The sequence below is a fragment of the Cuculus canorus genome, chromosome 2 (assembly GCF_017976375.1).
Source record: "Cuculus canorus isolate bCucCan1 chromosome 2, bCucCan1.pri, whole genome shotgun sequence".
NCBI classification, from domain to species: domain Eukaryota; kingdom Metazoa; phylum Chordata; class Aves; order Cuculiformes; family Cuculidae; genus Cuculus; species Cuculus canorus.
The window spans coordinates 143946948-143963296 of NC_071402.1; the positions used below are offsets into that span (position 1 = coordinate 143946948).

Genomic DNA, 16349 nt, shown 5'->3' on the forward strand with positions numbered 1-16349 from the left:
TTCTCTCTGAACCTACCCCTCACCCCTAGTCGGTCCCAGCAACTCCACAGGGTCAGCTGGGGTCATTGGCTTGTCAAGTTGCACACCACTAGAGAGGACAGGGAGGATAATTTTTCACACATGGGTGTTTGGCAGTGCCGGTGCCTGTCAGTCAGCATGTCCTCAGTCTTCATTACCGCATCCCTTTTTCCTGGCACATCTCACCTTGCTCCTCCAGCACATGCTTCAACCAGCTTTTCTCACTGTGGGGTTTGTTCTTGGATCTGCTCACTGCTTTTCACTCTGGTGGCTCATTTCTTGTCCTTCTCCCCGCTAGCTCTTCAGGCTCCTCTCTGTTCTGGCTTATTTTCCCTCTGCTTCACCTCATTCAACAGCTTTGTGCATCTTCTCATTCCTACTGTCTAGCTTCGTATCCAAGTGACAGGGGACAGGACAAGAGGGAATGGCCTGAAGCTCCGTCAGGGGAGGTTCAGGTTGGATATCAGAAAAAAATTCTTCACAGTAAGAGTCATTGGGTACTGGAACAGGCTGCCCAGGGAGGTGGTCGAGTCGCCTTCCCTGGAGGTGTTTAAGGAACGGGTGGATGAAGTACTTAGGGACATGGTTTAGGGAGTGTTAGGAATGGTTGGACTCGATGATCCAATGGGTCCTTTCCAACCTTGTGATTCTGTGATTCTGTGATTCTGTATGTAAACACAGGGAAAAACAGTGCGAGCAAGAGAAGCAAAGGTGAGTTTGGCTTTGCAGTAAAAGCATTCAGGTGAGTTCAGTGTGACTATTTACTGGACATGCAGCATGCTTGAGAAAGCCTTCCTACCACAAGTGATTTACCTTCTGGTGCAAATATCTACTTTTATTCTCAGCTCCTCACCACTTGCCGCTGCTGCTATATTTTAACCGCTTTCCCCATCCCAGCTTTTGAGGGTGGGAGAATAAACCAGGCTCACCCCAGCACAAGGCTGGCATTGAGTGAAGGGAACCCCCAGAGTTGTGTGAAGCCCTGGAACCCTGCATGGCTGTGCCAGCTACTGTGTCTCAGAGCTGCCATGTCACGGGGAAGCAGCCTGAAATTGTACCACATGCAGCTTTACAGGACAGAGAGTCACAGCCGGCACAAGAGTCCCTGTACACGTTTTCAATATATTTCTCCAAAGACAGGTGGAGGGAAGGTGTAAAGGTAGCAACTTCTCTTTTAGAAGGCCAGGGGAGAAGGAGTTTTTGGACAGTAAATCACTTAACATAGGGGATGAAACAGAGAAGTCTGCTAACTGCCCAGGAGTGGCAGGAGGAGGAGGCATGCGGTACTCCAGAGGAAGGTTCTCCTGGCAGGATGCCCAGGCTCCCACCCATAGCCTCCGAGCATCTTCAGCTGGTGCTGGTGTTGTTCTCATCTTAATAAGTGACCTTTGCTTCTCCTTCTCCCTTCACTTCTGTCTCTCCTTCACTTTCTTAATGAGCTCTTCTTTTGCTTTAATGGTACAAAAATTATGTCTAGTGCATGCAAAGAAACTTTGGGCATCTAAGTGCCATCTCTGCTGCAGCAAGGGCAATGGGCAGAGCTGCCAGGCAAACAGGCAGAGAAATCCTGAGCCAGGCTCCTTGGGGCTGAATAGAGCGGCACCTCCTGCTACTGGAAATAGAATTGTTTCACTTGGCACTTGTGTTATGAATTAGCCAACTTTGTTGGGCTTCAGGGAGGGCAAAGAGATTGGTTCAAATGAAGTGGTGCTAGCCGAATGGGGCACAGGGGGCAGAGCTGGTGCCAGCACTCCCCCGTGCTGCTCTTGCTCTGAAAATAGCAGCTCACAGGGTCCCCTGTTCCTTAGCATGTAGTTCGAGTCCAGCTTCATTTATGGGAATGCAGTTCAGATTAATATATCCTAATTGATTTAGAAATGCAGGTGTCTAGGGCTAACAACAGGTATACCAATTAATGCAGGTGGTTGTGTCTGATTTTTGTCATGCTACAGGCAGTCAATAAGTGTTCAGCAGCAGTTTCTCTTAATAGGGCTTCTCATATCCACCCTTCTGTTACTGCCATAGTTAGAACAAGATGAGTTTAAAATCTGCACTCGGGAAGGAAAGGTTAATCTGCCTGCCGGGCTCCCCAGTCAGGGCTAAACAGACACAACTAGTACCAGGCTGAATGTGTCTAAAGAGATCGATACAATTTTGTTTCAACAGGACTCTGACAGCGAAGAAAAAATTGAGAACTAGATTATGATAGAATTGATGGAATTGATTGAAAAAGGAGGCAGTCAAGGATGTGCCACTTTGAGGACACGGTCCTGCCTGCCAGGGTATAGGGGTGTGCAGCAGGCAGGGCTGCAGCAGGCGCAGACAGCCCAGTTCTACCATCAGTATCAAAAGCAAAGAAGATGAGACAAAGCAGTTGTCCAGCACGTTCACAGTCTGTGTCAGACTGGTGTGTTTGCTGAAGACCATAATTCAGCCTCTTTATTGGTTTTAGTAGGTAGGAGGTTGATCCTCACCGCCCAGATCACTGTCTCTCAGATTGCAACAAAGACACTCTCACTACCTCCTTTTTATAACTTTATTGTGTTTATAAACAGAAAGGAGGAAAAAATAGAGGAGGAAAAAATAGAGGAGGAAAAAATAGAGGAGGAAAAAATAGAGAAGGAAAACTATCCCCTCCCTAAATGTGTTACAGTAGGGAAAACAAAAAAAGTGGAAAAGCTGCATGTTGCAGGGATGGCAGAGGAAGGCAATGGTAGCCTGAAGGAGGCAAGCACCAATCACATTTGGCACCACAGAGATGTGAAGTCAGAGGGTGCAGGCAAAGCTCGGTGGTGGCTGCCCAGCAGCTCTGGCTCTGGGGCTCTGGGCAACACTCTCCTGCTCCTCAACTCCAGTGCCTTTAACTCTCATGTTTCACTCCTTCCTCACAGGCATTTACCTGTAGGGAGGACCTCACTTTAATGTCCCCCTCTGCTATATAATACTCTGCATTATAAAGGATGCTCTGAGAATAAGCAGGACTGCTTTCTTATTGTGAGGCTTCTTAATTCTTAGTCCCGTGTAACCTCAATGCCTTGCACTCTTTCCCTTAGTGGTTATGAAAACATAGGGGTCACACTTCTTCCCTCTTCCAGAATTATCAGCTCTCTAAACTCTCCCCTCCCCCCTTGCTGCCTCTCAGACCTGGGGTGTGAGGAATTTGAGTTTCTGTTCCATGTGGTATACCTTTCTGCCAGCGCTCTGCTTCCCTCCACCCATCCTTTTCTCTGCCTGATCTGCCTTTAATCTCACAGTGCTCCTAAAGATCCGCCCATGTGGCATCTCAAGATATTACTGGCAAGAGCTGTGTGTGTCCTCCAGCTGAAATTATCCTCTTCACTGGAGGGTGGCAGGACAGCACCCAAACCTGTTCCTTGGGTGCTTCAGTGACAGGCTGTGGATGGCTGATGCCTTCTGCAGTCTCTGCCACAAGGGTGGGAGTCCCTCGGGGAAGGATGGCAGAAGGCTGAGGACATGACTACCTTCACCCTTCTTAGTCAAACTCACCGGAGATGGGCTTTGGTCTTCAGATCCTGCCCTGCCCAGCAGCTGGGGCATTCCGTGCCTCCAGCCTAACACCTATCTGCCAAAGCTCACTGCAGCTCCTTTTGTCATGTTATTTCCTTATTTTATGATTTTTCTGGCTTCCAGTTTTCAGAACTTCCAGCTGTCTTGGATGTAGTTACTGATCCTGCCCAAGAGCCAGAGGACAGAAACCTCCACGCTCTCTCTTTGTGGCCTCCTGGCCAGCTCAGAGCGTACCACCTCATGCTGCTAGAATTTAAGCTAAGCAGTCTTTACTGACTCCCAGCTCCTCACATCCTATACCTCACAAATACTCTTGCCTCTTTTGGTTTTCATGGTGAAGTGAGAATTAAGGTTTTATTTTTATTGCATGTCTGTACTTAGATGTCTTGCTGACTTATTTTTCAAACAGCAGCTTTCTGGGGCTGAATTATTAAGGTCTTAGTAAGATACATATCCATTTTCTTGAAGTTGCTGGTCCTTACTCTGAGATCTAGCTTACCTTTGGCCTTTCCTATTGCATTTACAAATGCCTGTCAGAACTTGGTGTAAACTGACAGAATTCTGCCGACTTAAGTAGCTGAGACTCCAGTCTGTTATAATGTGCATAGGTTTTCCCGACTCGCATTGACTGCCTTGTCTCTGGTGTTTGGTTCTGAAATATGTGGCTCAGAAAATAGAGATTGAGCAATAAATATTGACTAATACTGAGCACCATCACTGCAGAGCTTCTTTGTCAGCATTGAAAGCTTTTAGAGCTGCTGTTGTGGAGGGTCTGCTGACGACACTAATATGTAAGAGCAGAGAACAACCTTGCATAGCCCCCCAGCTCCGGGGTTTCGACTGCTGGGTGTAAATCTTCCAAGGAACTGACATCTGTGATCTAAGTCATGGACAGTCTGCCTTTCATGTGCAAATATGACCCTGGGATGTTTCCTTAGAAAGGCAACAGGCTCTTTTTTTGAAAAAAAGCTCTTTTTTGACTACCCTACATGACTGTTTCACTAGCTGTGCTATATCTGAACCACAGCTTTCTGTAATAAATATTACTTGAACTGTATGTTTTGTCCTATTACAGTGATATTCAATTTCCAGGGCTTTTTGACCGTGTCATGACTACAGTGCTACCTCTCTTCTCCTTTCTCTCCTTTATGCATGCTTTGCTGTGTCAGGACATAACTAATGGTTTCTCCCACTTGGGATCTAAAGTGAATTCCTAATATTTGCCATTCCTTATCTCTAGACACTTGATAACTCAGATCGGATAGGCGGTGCTTGACTTTTTAGGTACAGTTTATGACATGGAACACCTTTGCATGGATGTTTCATGAGATGATGGTTGAATCCTGGATGTTAATTTCCGGGGGGGGGGGGGGGGGTGCGGCCAGGGGTAGGAGCTGATGTATTAATGGGTCCTTCTAAAAGACCGATTCAAACAAGCATCCAAGGATCTGAACTATCTCAGACTAGAACTTCTCCCAGGCAAGCAGCTGCTCAGCATAAGGTGTGCTTTCACCTACAATCACATTGAAGAAAAAGCCCTTTGATTTTCCACCGGGAGCATGTGAGCAGTGCAGACATGCAAGACTATCCTTCCCCATGTCAGCTGGTGAAATCCTTCCTATGAAATCCCAAACCTCATCCACCATCCCACCCCGGGGCACCCCCTGGTCCTGCGTTGCTCTAGCTGTTCTGGCAGTGGAATTGCCGCTGCATCCTCCTGTTCGAAAAGCGGCTGTAGCGCTATCTGGCACCTTTTAGACCCTCGTTCGCACAGGACAAATACCTAGGCTGGCTGTACGAGAGGGTTCTGGCATCTTCCTGCTAAGGTTGGCTTTGCCAGCAGAGGGCAAGACGTGCCCGCGGTGAGCTGCAGCCGCCGGGGCTGCTGCCTCCCTCCCGGCTTTTCGACTCCGGCCCCGCTGCTCTGACCTAGGGGAGGATTGACAGAGCCGAAGCGGGGCTGGTCCCCCCCGCCCGGCTGCCGGCGCGGCGAGCGGGGCTCCGCGCGCGAGGTATCAAAGGTGAAAATGCAGTTGTCTTCCCTTCAAAGACCCTGACAAAGGCTGATGTGAGCTCTGCTCTAATACCAGCAAACGTGCTTGGCCGGGTTAGAGGGGTGCAGGAGAGCTGGGGAGGGACTCTTTACGAAAGCTCGTAGTGACAGGACGAGGGGCAACGGGTATAAACTGGAGAGGGGCAGATTTACACTAGACATAAGGAGGAAATTCTTCGCAACGTGAGTGGTGAAGGCTGCCCGGGGAAGCTGTGGCTGCCCCATCCCTGGAGGTGTTCAAGGCCGGGTTGGATGTGGCCCGGGCAGTCTGAGCTGGTGGGAGGTGCCCCTGCCCATGGCAGGGGGTTTGGAATTAAACAATCTTGAAAGACCCTTCCAACTCAAACCATTCCACGATTCTATGATATACAAACACCTATACCGTGCCCAGATAGAGCCAGAGGAAAGCTGGAGACGAGCAGCTCTCTTCAAGCATCTCTCTGCCCTCCAGACAAGCCCATTCTGCCCACTTCTCCTCGTACCCTGTGGAAGCTGCAGAGGAGCGAGGCCGGGATGGCAGAAACGGGGTGTGCAGGGGAGGAGTGAAGGTTAAGGGATTGGGACTGAATTTGTTGTCCTGCCACAGGCCTCAAACTTGTCCTTGGCTGAAAGATTTGGTGCTCAGTGTTTGACTTCCAGTGCACACTGAGGGTAAATACGCCAAGCTACAGACACGGGAGTTCCCTGTGGAAAGGAAAAGGGGATCCGTGACCCGCAGAGCGGTCAGACCCAGAGTGTCTCGCCCAGACGCGTGGGGAGCTGCGGTGCTGGGCTATGGGCACAGGCGGCAGAGCCCGCCGGGGAGCGGCGGTGCTGGGCTATGGGCACAGGCGGCAGAGCCCGCCGGGGAGCGGCGGTGCTGGGCTATGGGCACAGGCGGCAGAGCCCGCCGGGGAGCGGCGGTGCTGGGCTATCCGCACAGGCGGCAGAGCCTGCCCCGGAGCAGCCGGCGGGGGGCTGTAGCCGCGGGGGCTGTGCTAGGAGATAAGGCGGCGGCTGCGGCGGGGCCGGGCGCGGGCTGCGGGCTGCCTCCTTCAGCTGTGTCTCGCTTTGTATTGAGTGATGTTAAGCAGAGCAGGAGCTGGCGCCTCGGCCTCATTACCTTCAATTACAATAATTGTTGCCTTTCTCCAGTGTTTTGCATTTCTCCCTGGGGGAATCTCTCTGCTGCTTCTTTTCCAGCCGCGCTCCAGCTTCCCCCTATCGATTGGATCGCTTTGGCCCCGGTCCTGGCAGCGATGCCTCCAGGAGGATAAATGCAAATCATCCTATTGATTGGGAGGAACGGGAGTGCGGCTTCTTTCGGGGGGCAGGGGGGGTTAGTTTTAAATAATAAAAAAAAAAAAGTTAACTGATAAGCAAGGCAGGAAGTGCTTCACTTTCTGGTCTCCTTAAGAAGAGTCTCTTTATCATGCCCTGTACCTGGAGGGGAATGCAGATTGGGGCTATCTGGATGATAGACCACATGTGCATGGAGAAGTGGATGCTTCTAAGCCTTGTTTCCTTTTTATTTTATTTGTGCAGATATCACTGAGCATCTCTGGAACACCACTCCCCTCCTCCAGTTTGCAGGCAACTGAGTTTCACTGGGGACGTGCTAATTGCTGCTGAAAGTGAGCAGGTGTGTAGTGTGCGGCCCTCCGTCCACCCCTTTGAACTGCCCCAGTCGTGGGAGGTAAAGCTCCTTGGGATTTACTCACCTGCGGGAGTCTGTTTGGCAGCCTGTCTGTCACCGCGAGCGGCTGGGGAGGCAGCCAGGCTTGGGGCTCTCTACAGTCTTTGCTCCTGAAATGGCTACTTGACTCAATAAATCCATGGCCAGCGATAGAAGTGGGAAACCAAAGAAATTGCATAGAGCCATATTATGTTCCCTGCCCCCTGGGCTTTATGTAGCGCATAGCTATGCTAGCTTAAGCTTTAATTAGTTTTTAAAGGTAATAATCAGCATAAATAAAGGTAATTCAGTAGAATTAGCTTTGAGTATCATATGCAAAATGCTAGCAAAATAACTGGAAAAAGAAAGTTTGTTGGCTTGTATTGAGCAGTTAACAACAAAAAATACTGTTCTGATTAATATTGCTCCAAAGATGCTTTAAGCAGTCACAGTTCTTAAAACTATATGTAATGTTCAAATGAGAAATTCCCAGCCAAATCATAATTTCAAGATGCAAAAAAGAATGGATATGGTGCCCAAACATTGCTTTTGACACCAATTTGAAATGGCTGCAGTGTAGCAGCACTAACCTTTCTTTGCTAGTGAAACCAGCATCTTATGTGGCAGTACTGGCAAACGCTAGTGTGCACATGCAAATCCAGCAGTTTGCAAATCCTCAGCTCTCAAAGGAATGTGTTTCCCGAGAACAGGGCTGCTGTGTTGCCCTGACTATAGAGGTGAACTTGGATGCATTTCTAAACTGCAGTTGTTACCCATTCTTTTTTTTTTTTTTAATTCCTAAATTTTTTTGAGGGGGGAGGAGATCGGTGGGGGGCTTCAAACAGGAAGAGAATACTGTGTTAACATGTTTGTTGTCAGAGATAGATTGAAGGGTTACATCCAAACATTCGAGGGGAATTGTGGCAAGTTGCCAGCATGCCAGGAAAGTTTATAGAAGGGTGAGGAATTTGTGATAATATTCAAAGCTGCCAGATGAGGGACTTACTTTTCACTGCAAACCATTTTTCTAGGGCTAGTTTTTTAAATCGGGGACACTTGCAGGCTGGGGTTTCAACTCCTTTTAGTCAGTTTTACAGGCACACTGCTGCTGGTGGCATGTATGCAGTAGACAGGAACAGCAGGGACAGGTGCTGGTGCTAATTAATGTGAAAAAGAATAAGGGAACATATGAAAGAAGCAATACAAAGGGAGGAGGTTGATTTCCCCTCCAGAGCCAGAGAGGAACTTTTCTTTCATTTAAAGTAATGTACTAAGAAAGTGCTGCCAGCTCGGCCTCTGTCTTGGCTTGTCTTATTTTGCTCCTTGATCTGGGAAAGACCTAAACCCCTCATGCCAGTCATCCTATTGTGTCTGTGCTGCTCTCTCATGCACATGGATCTTCTGGAGTAGGTGGTGGATGTGGTTGGGATTTCATCCGAAGGATTTCACCAGCTGACATAGGGAAGGAGACTTTCCTGCACTGCTCACATGGTCCCAGTGGAAAATAAAGGGCTTTTTCTTCAATGCGATTGTAGGTGAAAGCACTCCTTATGCTGAGCAGCCACTTGCCTAATAGGAGAAGTCCTGGTCTGAAATAGTTCAGAACCTTGGATGCTAGTTTGAATTGGTCTTTTGGAGGGACCCACCAATACTGAAGTCCTCCTGGCAGAAACTTGGCACTGCTACTATTGGGAAGAAGTGAAGTGAAGTGAAGTGAAGTGAAGTGAAGTGAAGTGAAGTGAAGTGAAGTGAAGTGAAAAAAACAAACTAGCATTTTGACCTGCAAAATCTCTTTGGATGGATCTCTTGTTTTGTTTGGGAATTTCATCTTCTTAAAGATAAAATTTTGCATCTCTCACACAGTTTTGAGCTGATGCAGTGGGGAACGTGCTCCTGTGAGGTGCTTCCCAAAGCAGTCCCTTTCCCTGAGGTGCCCAGAGGCTGATTGTGCAACCAGGTCCTGTGTTCATGCTGGTTTCAAAGGGCTTCACTGTATCTGGTGGGAGGGAGCAGCCCTGTGCTCTGTAGTCCGTTCAAGTGGAGGCTCCAGGCTGCTCTCCCATGGCTGCTGGAGACACGTCATGCGGCCTCGGGCTCCTGACGCTTTCCTTGATGGTTCCTTGTAGTCATTATCCCACATTCCTTCTGGTTGCAGAACATGTTGTTATTACTGCTTTATGCTGGGTCTGTCTCCTGTCCCTTTTTCACAGGCCAGTCTGGCCCTGTTTGCTCTTGCCTCTAAAATAAAAGCAAATTAGCGCTGCAGAAGCTGAATTATTTTGTTTATGTTATGGTCTGTGAGAGGACCCCATGCCATCCTTGTTCAGCTCTCTAACCAAAGGACCAGCGAGTGACAAGACATGGTAAGTCAGTCAAAGACTCCTGACACCCTGTCTTGATCCACAGGTTCCTAAGAGTCTTTAAATTAGTTGCTTTCTGGGGAATCAAGGCTGGGAGTGATCTTTGCCACCCCTCCAATCACTTGTAGCATACAGAATTAGCAATTTTTTTACAGTAAAATGTAGCTCGCAATTCAAGCTTGACAGCTGTCAATGAAATTTGCTGCTCAAAGCTGATCTTGAGCACATTGCCTTCTGGCCAGTCTGTCCCTGCTCCCTCGGCCAGGATGTTTATAATATACAGGGAGTCTCTCATGTTACTTAGTGCAGTAATGTGGCTCCACGAATAAAAGCCATTTCCAGTCTGTCGGTATCACATGTGGCAAATGAGATCTGCTAAATGCGCTTGTCACCAGCAGTAGGAACAGGAGAAACAGAATTGCACATGTTGCTGTAATGATTCTGAATTATAATGAATGATATTTTCGTATGTTTGCAAATGAGTGTCTGATAGCTGGTGCCAGAGTGGGAGATATGGCTTGGCTGATCTCGCTGTTTTTGTAATTTCTAAACAGAAACAAGAATTAGAAAATTACTTTGTGGTGGAGTGCAAATATGTATAACGTAAGTGTAAAGGCTGCGGTGCAGCACACGTGTATCTATCTTATACATATGCAAATAGCAAGACTCGCAGTAAAACCATTATAATGTGTGATGGAATCAGCACTAATTAGCTGGAGATCCAGTCTGCTCCTCTGCCAAAGTAAACTAGGGTTATCTCGATCTCAGATTTTGTATTTCCTCCTTTCTCTTTCAGGGGAGGAATGTCTCCATCGCAAGGTATCGTGTCCTGAACAGAAAACACCTTTAAAGACGCACAAAACATTTCAAATTAAAATTCTAAAGTAATTTTTGCTGTTAACTTATTGTCTTTGCATCATCCAGCAGCTTTAATACTAGCTATGGACCCAAATACCGAAAGCATTTTGCCCATAAATGGGAAACAGTCGGTGTGCAAATGCTGGAGGAATCAAGGCTTATAAAACATAATGAGAACAGAAAGGAGAAAACTTAGCAAAGAAATTTTAACTATGGGGCGCGTTGTTTTCAGGACCAACACGTGAGGGAAAACTATCCAAACTAAACATGACCTAGAGGAGCTGTGTCAGAGCGCGGTGGTGGAACATCACCTCCTGCTTCCATTCCCAACAGCTGGTTTATAAAGGAAACTCTGGAAGGACGGTAGTTCCCGTGGGTGTGTTTGCTATCGGCTCTGAACCCCGGGACGTTCCAGCAGCGGGGAAGACCCCGAGGAGCTTCGGGGGAGGCGCAGGAGCCCCGCACGCCGTGGGGAGGGTGCGAACCCACTGTTTTCAGCCGAGCTGCAGCAAGCTCCGCGCCGTACCGAGCCCGAGCGCAGGCTGCTCACAACCTGCCAATGAAAACCCCGCTGCAGCGAAACTCCTGGCACCCGACGTGTTGCAACACTTTTGCATCCCGGTATAGCCTTGAGCGTCGGAGCAGGAAAGGCTGGAAGGGCTGGTGGCGGGGCGGCACCGGCGGGGAGGATCCAGCCTCTGCCTTTCCGCACGGAGCGAGCGCTTTGCCGTGCCGATCGTTCGCTGCACGCAGCTCGGCCGAGATCGCACCGGAGCGCTTCCATCTGCTCACGGAGCCCCCGCAGAGAGCCGCCCCCGTGACCCGCACTCAGCGCCCGGCACCGAACGCAGCGGGACCGCCCGGAGCCGCCGCCCGGGGGCGCCGCGGAGCCGCGGGGGCGGTGCGGGGCGCGGCCAATGGGGCGGCGTGGGGCGGCGCTGCCCGGCGCCCGCGGTATTTACGGGGCGGGAGGCGCCGCCGCCGTGTCAGTGGGGCAGCACTGCCGTGCGGTCGCTCCTTCGGCGCCGTCCCCGCCGCAGCGGCGCTGAGCGGCTCCGGGGCGCCCCGGCGGGGCGGCGGCTCGGCCGTGGCTCGGCCGTGCCTGCGGGGCGGGTAAATGGATCGCCACTCCAGCTACATCTTCATCTGGCTGCAACTGGAGCTGTGCGCCATGGCCGTGCTGCTCACCAGAGGTGAGACGGGGTGCGGGGGGTGCGGGATCCCTCGCACAGCCTTTGTGGCCGCGGCCGCCGGTGCCGCCCCCGCCCGGGACGGCGGGGAGGAGGCGGAGGATGCCCGAGCGCCGGGACGGTGCGCGACCCTGTTTATTTATTGTGCGAGGCAGGCTGTAATTAACCCTAAATAACAGCCCGTGCAGGGGGGAGCCCGCTGGCCCCATCAAAGCGGGGAGCGACCCAGTGATGTGAAGTCGCAGATACTGAAACTATGTGCCTGATAATGATATAATTAGGGGATCACAGAGTTCTGGCTGCCGCCGACTTCAAAAGCTTTAAGGGAAGCCTGCAGTCTCTCCTGTAGCCATCTTGACTAAAAGCAGACATTTTTCTTTAATAGCTACATACAGTAACAAGAGAGAGGAGGGAACAGAAGGGCATTGTTCGCCGTTTCAAAATACGAAGTACCCTTTCTGGCCTTTTGCATAGCGCAGGAAGAAACTTTATGAATTGACAGAAATACAGTTTTAATACAGTGATACAAAGTCCATTCTGTTTCACCCCAAACCTGGCTTTAATTAAGAAGCGGCTGAATTAAGCCGATGATTAGCCCGTCGGATTTTGGTTGTAAGATTGTCTTGTGTCAATGAAATGTAGAATTTTAAGCAGGATTGTATAAACGGTTGAAAGGGAAGTATGTGTATTGTTTCGCTTTCCTCCCGTGCTGTGCTGAGACTCATTGAGAGGACTGTCAGCGCTGGTGGTGTTCCTTTGCATCTTGTTTTTAACTCTCATACAGTGAGAAAATGATGAGAATCATTTTTTTTTTTCGGAGAGACTAAGAAGAAACTATCACATAGGATGCTTAGAACGCGGTTGAATCTTTTTTCCATAGCACGCTGGGTGACAGTGTGTGTGAATTCATAAATAATTATATTACTCGGTTTGAAAGCCCGAGGGAATCGGGCTGGAGACAGTGAGACACTCCATCATTTGGCTTCGATTAAGCAGAGCTCTTAAAGAGCAGCGGGAACTTCAAGGCCTGGAGCCCCCAGTAGCATTTTTGGAAAGTATTAAGGTAGACTGAAGAGGGGCAGTTAACTTGTTTGGAATGGTTTTTAACGTCTTTCAGGATGCTTAATATGGGGTGCAAGGGAGCACCAGGAAAAAAAAGGGTGTCAGCGGAGCAGCATCTAGGTTCAGTTTTGGAGCGCAGGCTGTAGAAGGAAGACATCTGACAGTTCGTTTGACCTTCAAAGCCCTGATGCTGCGGTGATAACTACACCAGGCACATTAGAAGTAGTTTTTAAGTCCACTCTTGTAAGGATGGCTCCAAATTCTGGCTTCCTCCTACACCTTGGATCGATAGCACATGGAATTAGGTTTGACTTGCAGCTTGCCTAGAGAGAGTAAGTTTTCCCTACAGCACAGGACGCATATAATTTGTACCAGAGCAGTTTGGAGAGCACAAAATGAAAAGTTTTGTGAAGGGGACTTTTTATCGCTTCCTTCAGAAATTTTTGAGGTTTCCCGAGAGATTTTTCATAGAGCCAGTAGAGGATTTTCAGTCTAAGTGTTTCCCCTTTTGACCGCATGTTGGATTTCGTGCAGAACTGGGGAGGGGCAAAAGGGAGCTTTTAGCCTCGCAATTTCACCTCATTTAATAACTTTACATTTGACTTGAGAGACATTGACTCTAGTGAACAGATTAATTATAAACGGCACTGTTTTACTATACTGATAAAAAAAACCTTTTTGCTTGAATAGCTACTTAAAGAATTTTTCTGGAGAAATTACAAATGTTTTCCCAGTTTCACAGACTAAAAACTTCTTGTCTGGGAGATTTAGATGGTACTGTTTCTAGCTAATAACTTTATAAGGTGTTAGTTAAATCTTTTAAATTTTGGCACAGTATTTATTGAGAGGTAATAAACAATTCAGCAGTTCCGATTTTTTTGTCATTTGTCACACAGACATTTAAACCCAGTATTTTTGTTGTGTGCTTACGTCCAGTTGAAAGAATCATTACCTTTACAAAAATAGAATACTGTTCCTACAGTAGTGGTTTAAAACATAGATGTGACTTCCTTATAGGGCTGAAGGTGTGTATTGCTTTTAAAACTGGGACTTAATTTTAAATGTGGCTTAATGCAACTTCTGATAGTGAGTGGAAGTTGCTATAAAATGGTCTTGTTAGTGATTTACCTTGGAAGTAAAGGCCCCAGTGACCTTCCTCGCACACCCTCCCCCAGTCTCTGTTTTAGTGAAATGTTCTTGCTTTAATTCAAAGGACTGTAGTACTAGTAATTAAAACAAGTACCTCAAGGCATTTGCAGGGATTAAGGTTACAGTTAGGTGGGCACTGTACAGAGATGAGAAGGGAACACCCCCTGCGCTCATGGATTTATAGTCTAGAGGAGTACCATAAAGCTTGTACTGAGTTTGGTCGTACAATGCTCTTGGCTAATAAGAATACCTAGTGAGGGTCCTTAAAGGACCAAATTCTTACCTTTCTTGCACAATTTTTATTTTTTAGGTGAAATCAGATGCTACTGTGATGCTGCACACTGTGTTGCAACCGGCTATATGTGCAAATCTGAGCTTAGCGCCTGCTTCTCCAGGCTGCTTGATCCTCAGAATACACATTCCCCACTTACTCATGGCTGCTTGGACTCTATTGCAAGCACAGCTGAAATTTGCCAAGCCAAACAAGCACAAAACCACTCTGGCACCACCACCGTGTCCACATTGGAATGCTGTCATGAAGATATGTGCAATTACAGAGGACTACATGATGTTTTGTCTCCTTCCAGGGGCGAGACTTCAGGTAGGGCAAGGAAGCTTCTGTGAAATCTGTCTCCTAGCCATCAGGCTGGTGACAGTTGACACTTTAGATGTCTGCTGTTGATTTAGTTAATTATGTAAGTAGGGACACCAGAGGGAGGAGTGGGTGGACAGTGGCAGGGGAGCATCTCTTCTGAATAGCTTTTTTTGTCTGCCTTAATATTGGAGGTCTGTACTGCCAACTTGATGTTACTTCTAAGAAGCAGTGGCATAGTTAAATTTGCTGGCAGGATAAGAAATTGTATGTTATAAACAGCCTTAGAACCTCATCTTTCGCTGTACAGGAGTATTTTCTGTACATAGTACAGACTATAGCTGTGGGTCTTTAAACTTGCCAGTGTCATGTTTTAAGGGAGTTGCTTATATATAAACCAGGTCTTGATAGTGAGATAAGCTTCTAATTTTTTCCCTTTTGCAGGACAAGGGAGCAGATATCAACATGACAGCAGCAGGAATCTCATCACCAAGGTGCAGGAATTAACCTCTTCAAAAGAGTTATGGTTCAGGGCAGCTGTAATTGCTGTTCCGATAGCTGGTGGGCTGATCTTGGTGCTTCTTATCATGTTAGCCTTGCGGATGCTCAGGAGTGAAAATAAGAGACTACAAGATCAACGTCAGCAAATGCTTTCTCGTTTGCACTATAGTTTTCATGGACATCACTCAAAAAAAGGGCAGGTGGCAAAATTGGACTTGGAATGCATGGTGCCTGTGACTGGTCACGAGAACTGCTGCATGACCTGTGATAAAATGAGACATTCAGACCTCAGCAATGATAAAATTCTTTCGTTAGTCCACTGGGGAATGTACAGCGGACATGGGAAGCTGGAATTTGTATGACCAATTATTTTTTTAATCTGAGCTAAACTTAATCTCTGAACTCTTCAAGGCCTTTGGGTTCTGCTGGACAGGAGCACTTTATCTTAAAACAAAAACTCTCATAAATCATCTTTGAGAAACAAAGGACCTCTGCAACAAAACCTTGGATATTTCTTCTGAAGGATTCCAAAAGTTGTCTTATTTGCACAGAGTAAAATACACTCAAATGTATTGTTTGCTTTAAAGTTAGGAAAGCAAAAATTAGAAGTTGTGAACACTGTCACCGGGATAATCTGAACTGTAGGGAGCTGAGAACTGAGTTACTATAATAAACTGTATGCAAGCTCCTAAGTTTCCTGACTTATTGTATAGATTTTTTTTAAATATATATATTTTGTCTGAAACTTGCTTGTGACTTTTTGTTTTGTAAAATGATGTTGGGGAGGGGGATGGTGGGAAACAAATCAGGGTGGTATGCATGATATCACTATGAATAACAATTAATTTGGAAACTAGCTGTCTGTTTTCCTACTGGGTGAGGGAAATGAGGTGGTTGTTCCAGAGTGAAGGTGACAGCTTTGTTTGATACTCAAGCAGCAGTGAATCCATATCCTCAATTCTTGGCTCTTGTGTTTTGCTCATAACCGGAGTGAATTCTTCTGCAGCTTTGTATACTAACATTTCTTCCTCTGTTAACGGAGAAGTGCATTCTCTCTCTGTGCAAAATATGTCAGAAAGTGTCTTCTAATTATTTATAGCTGTTTTTCCACCCTCGTCTCAATCCTTGTTCTCTGTGATATTTTTCTTTTGAAACTTTTAACTTTTTTGAGGCCTGGGGGGAAGGGAAACCCCCAAACCACAATGCTTATTCTGCTGTATGTATGTATATCTTTTTCTACTGATAACCCCTTGGGGAACAGTGGAAAACATCTGCCTTTCTCTTTTATACTGTAACTTGGTATTGTGTGCTGCTGCTTTTGTTGTGGGACAGAAGAATCAGCAGTGTACTCGCTTTAATTCCTGGTTGCTCCTTTATGCTATTC

General features: G+C 47.5%; 1 protein-coding gene across 1 annotated transcript; it reads left to right on the forward strand.

Annotated features, from left to right (window-relative positions):
- The first annotated feature begins 11443 nt into the window (after positions 1-11443).
- BAMBI (BMP and activin membrane bound inhibitor) lies at positions 11444-15714 on the forward strand. Its single transcript, XM_054060492.1, has 3 exons — positions 11444-11664; positions 14183-14473; positions 14909-15714. Exons 1-3 carry the CDS (start codon positions 11589-11591, stop codon positions 15325-15327), a joined length of 786 nt encoding a protein of 261 aa, XP_053916467.1. The 5' UTR covers positions 11444-11588; the 3' UTR covers positions 15328-15714.
- The last annotated feature ends 635 nt before the right edge of the window (positions 15715-16349 follow it).

Coding starts and splice junctions, on each gene's coding strand:
- BAMBI (XM_054060492.1), top strand. CDS start 11,589: ATGGATCGCCACTCCAGCTACATCTTCATCTGGCTGCAACTGGAGCTG. Junction 11,665..14,182: donor GGCCGTGCTGCTCACCAGAG/GTGAGACGGGGT, acceptor TTTATTTTTTAG/GTGAAATCAGATGCTACTGT. Junction 14,474..14,908: donor TTCCAGGGGCGAGACTTCAG/GTAGGGCAAGGA, acceptor TCCCTTTTGCAG/GACAAGGGAGCAGATATCAA.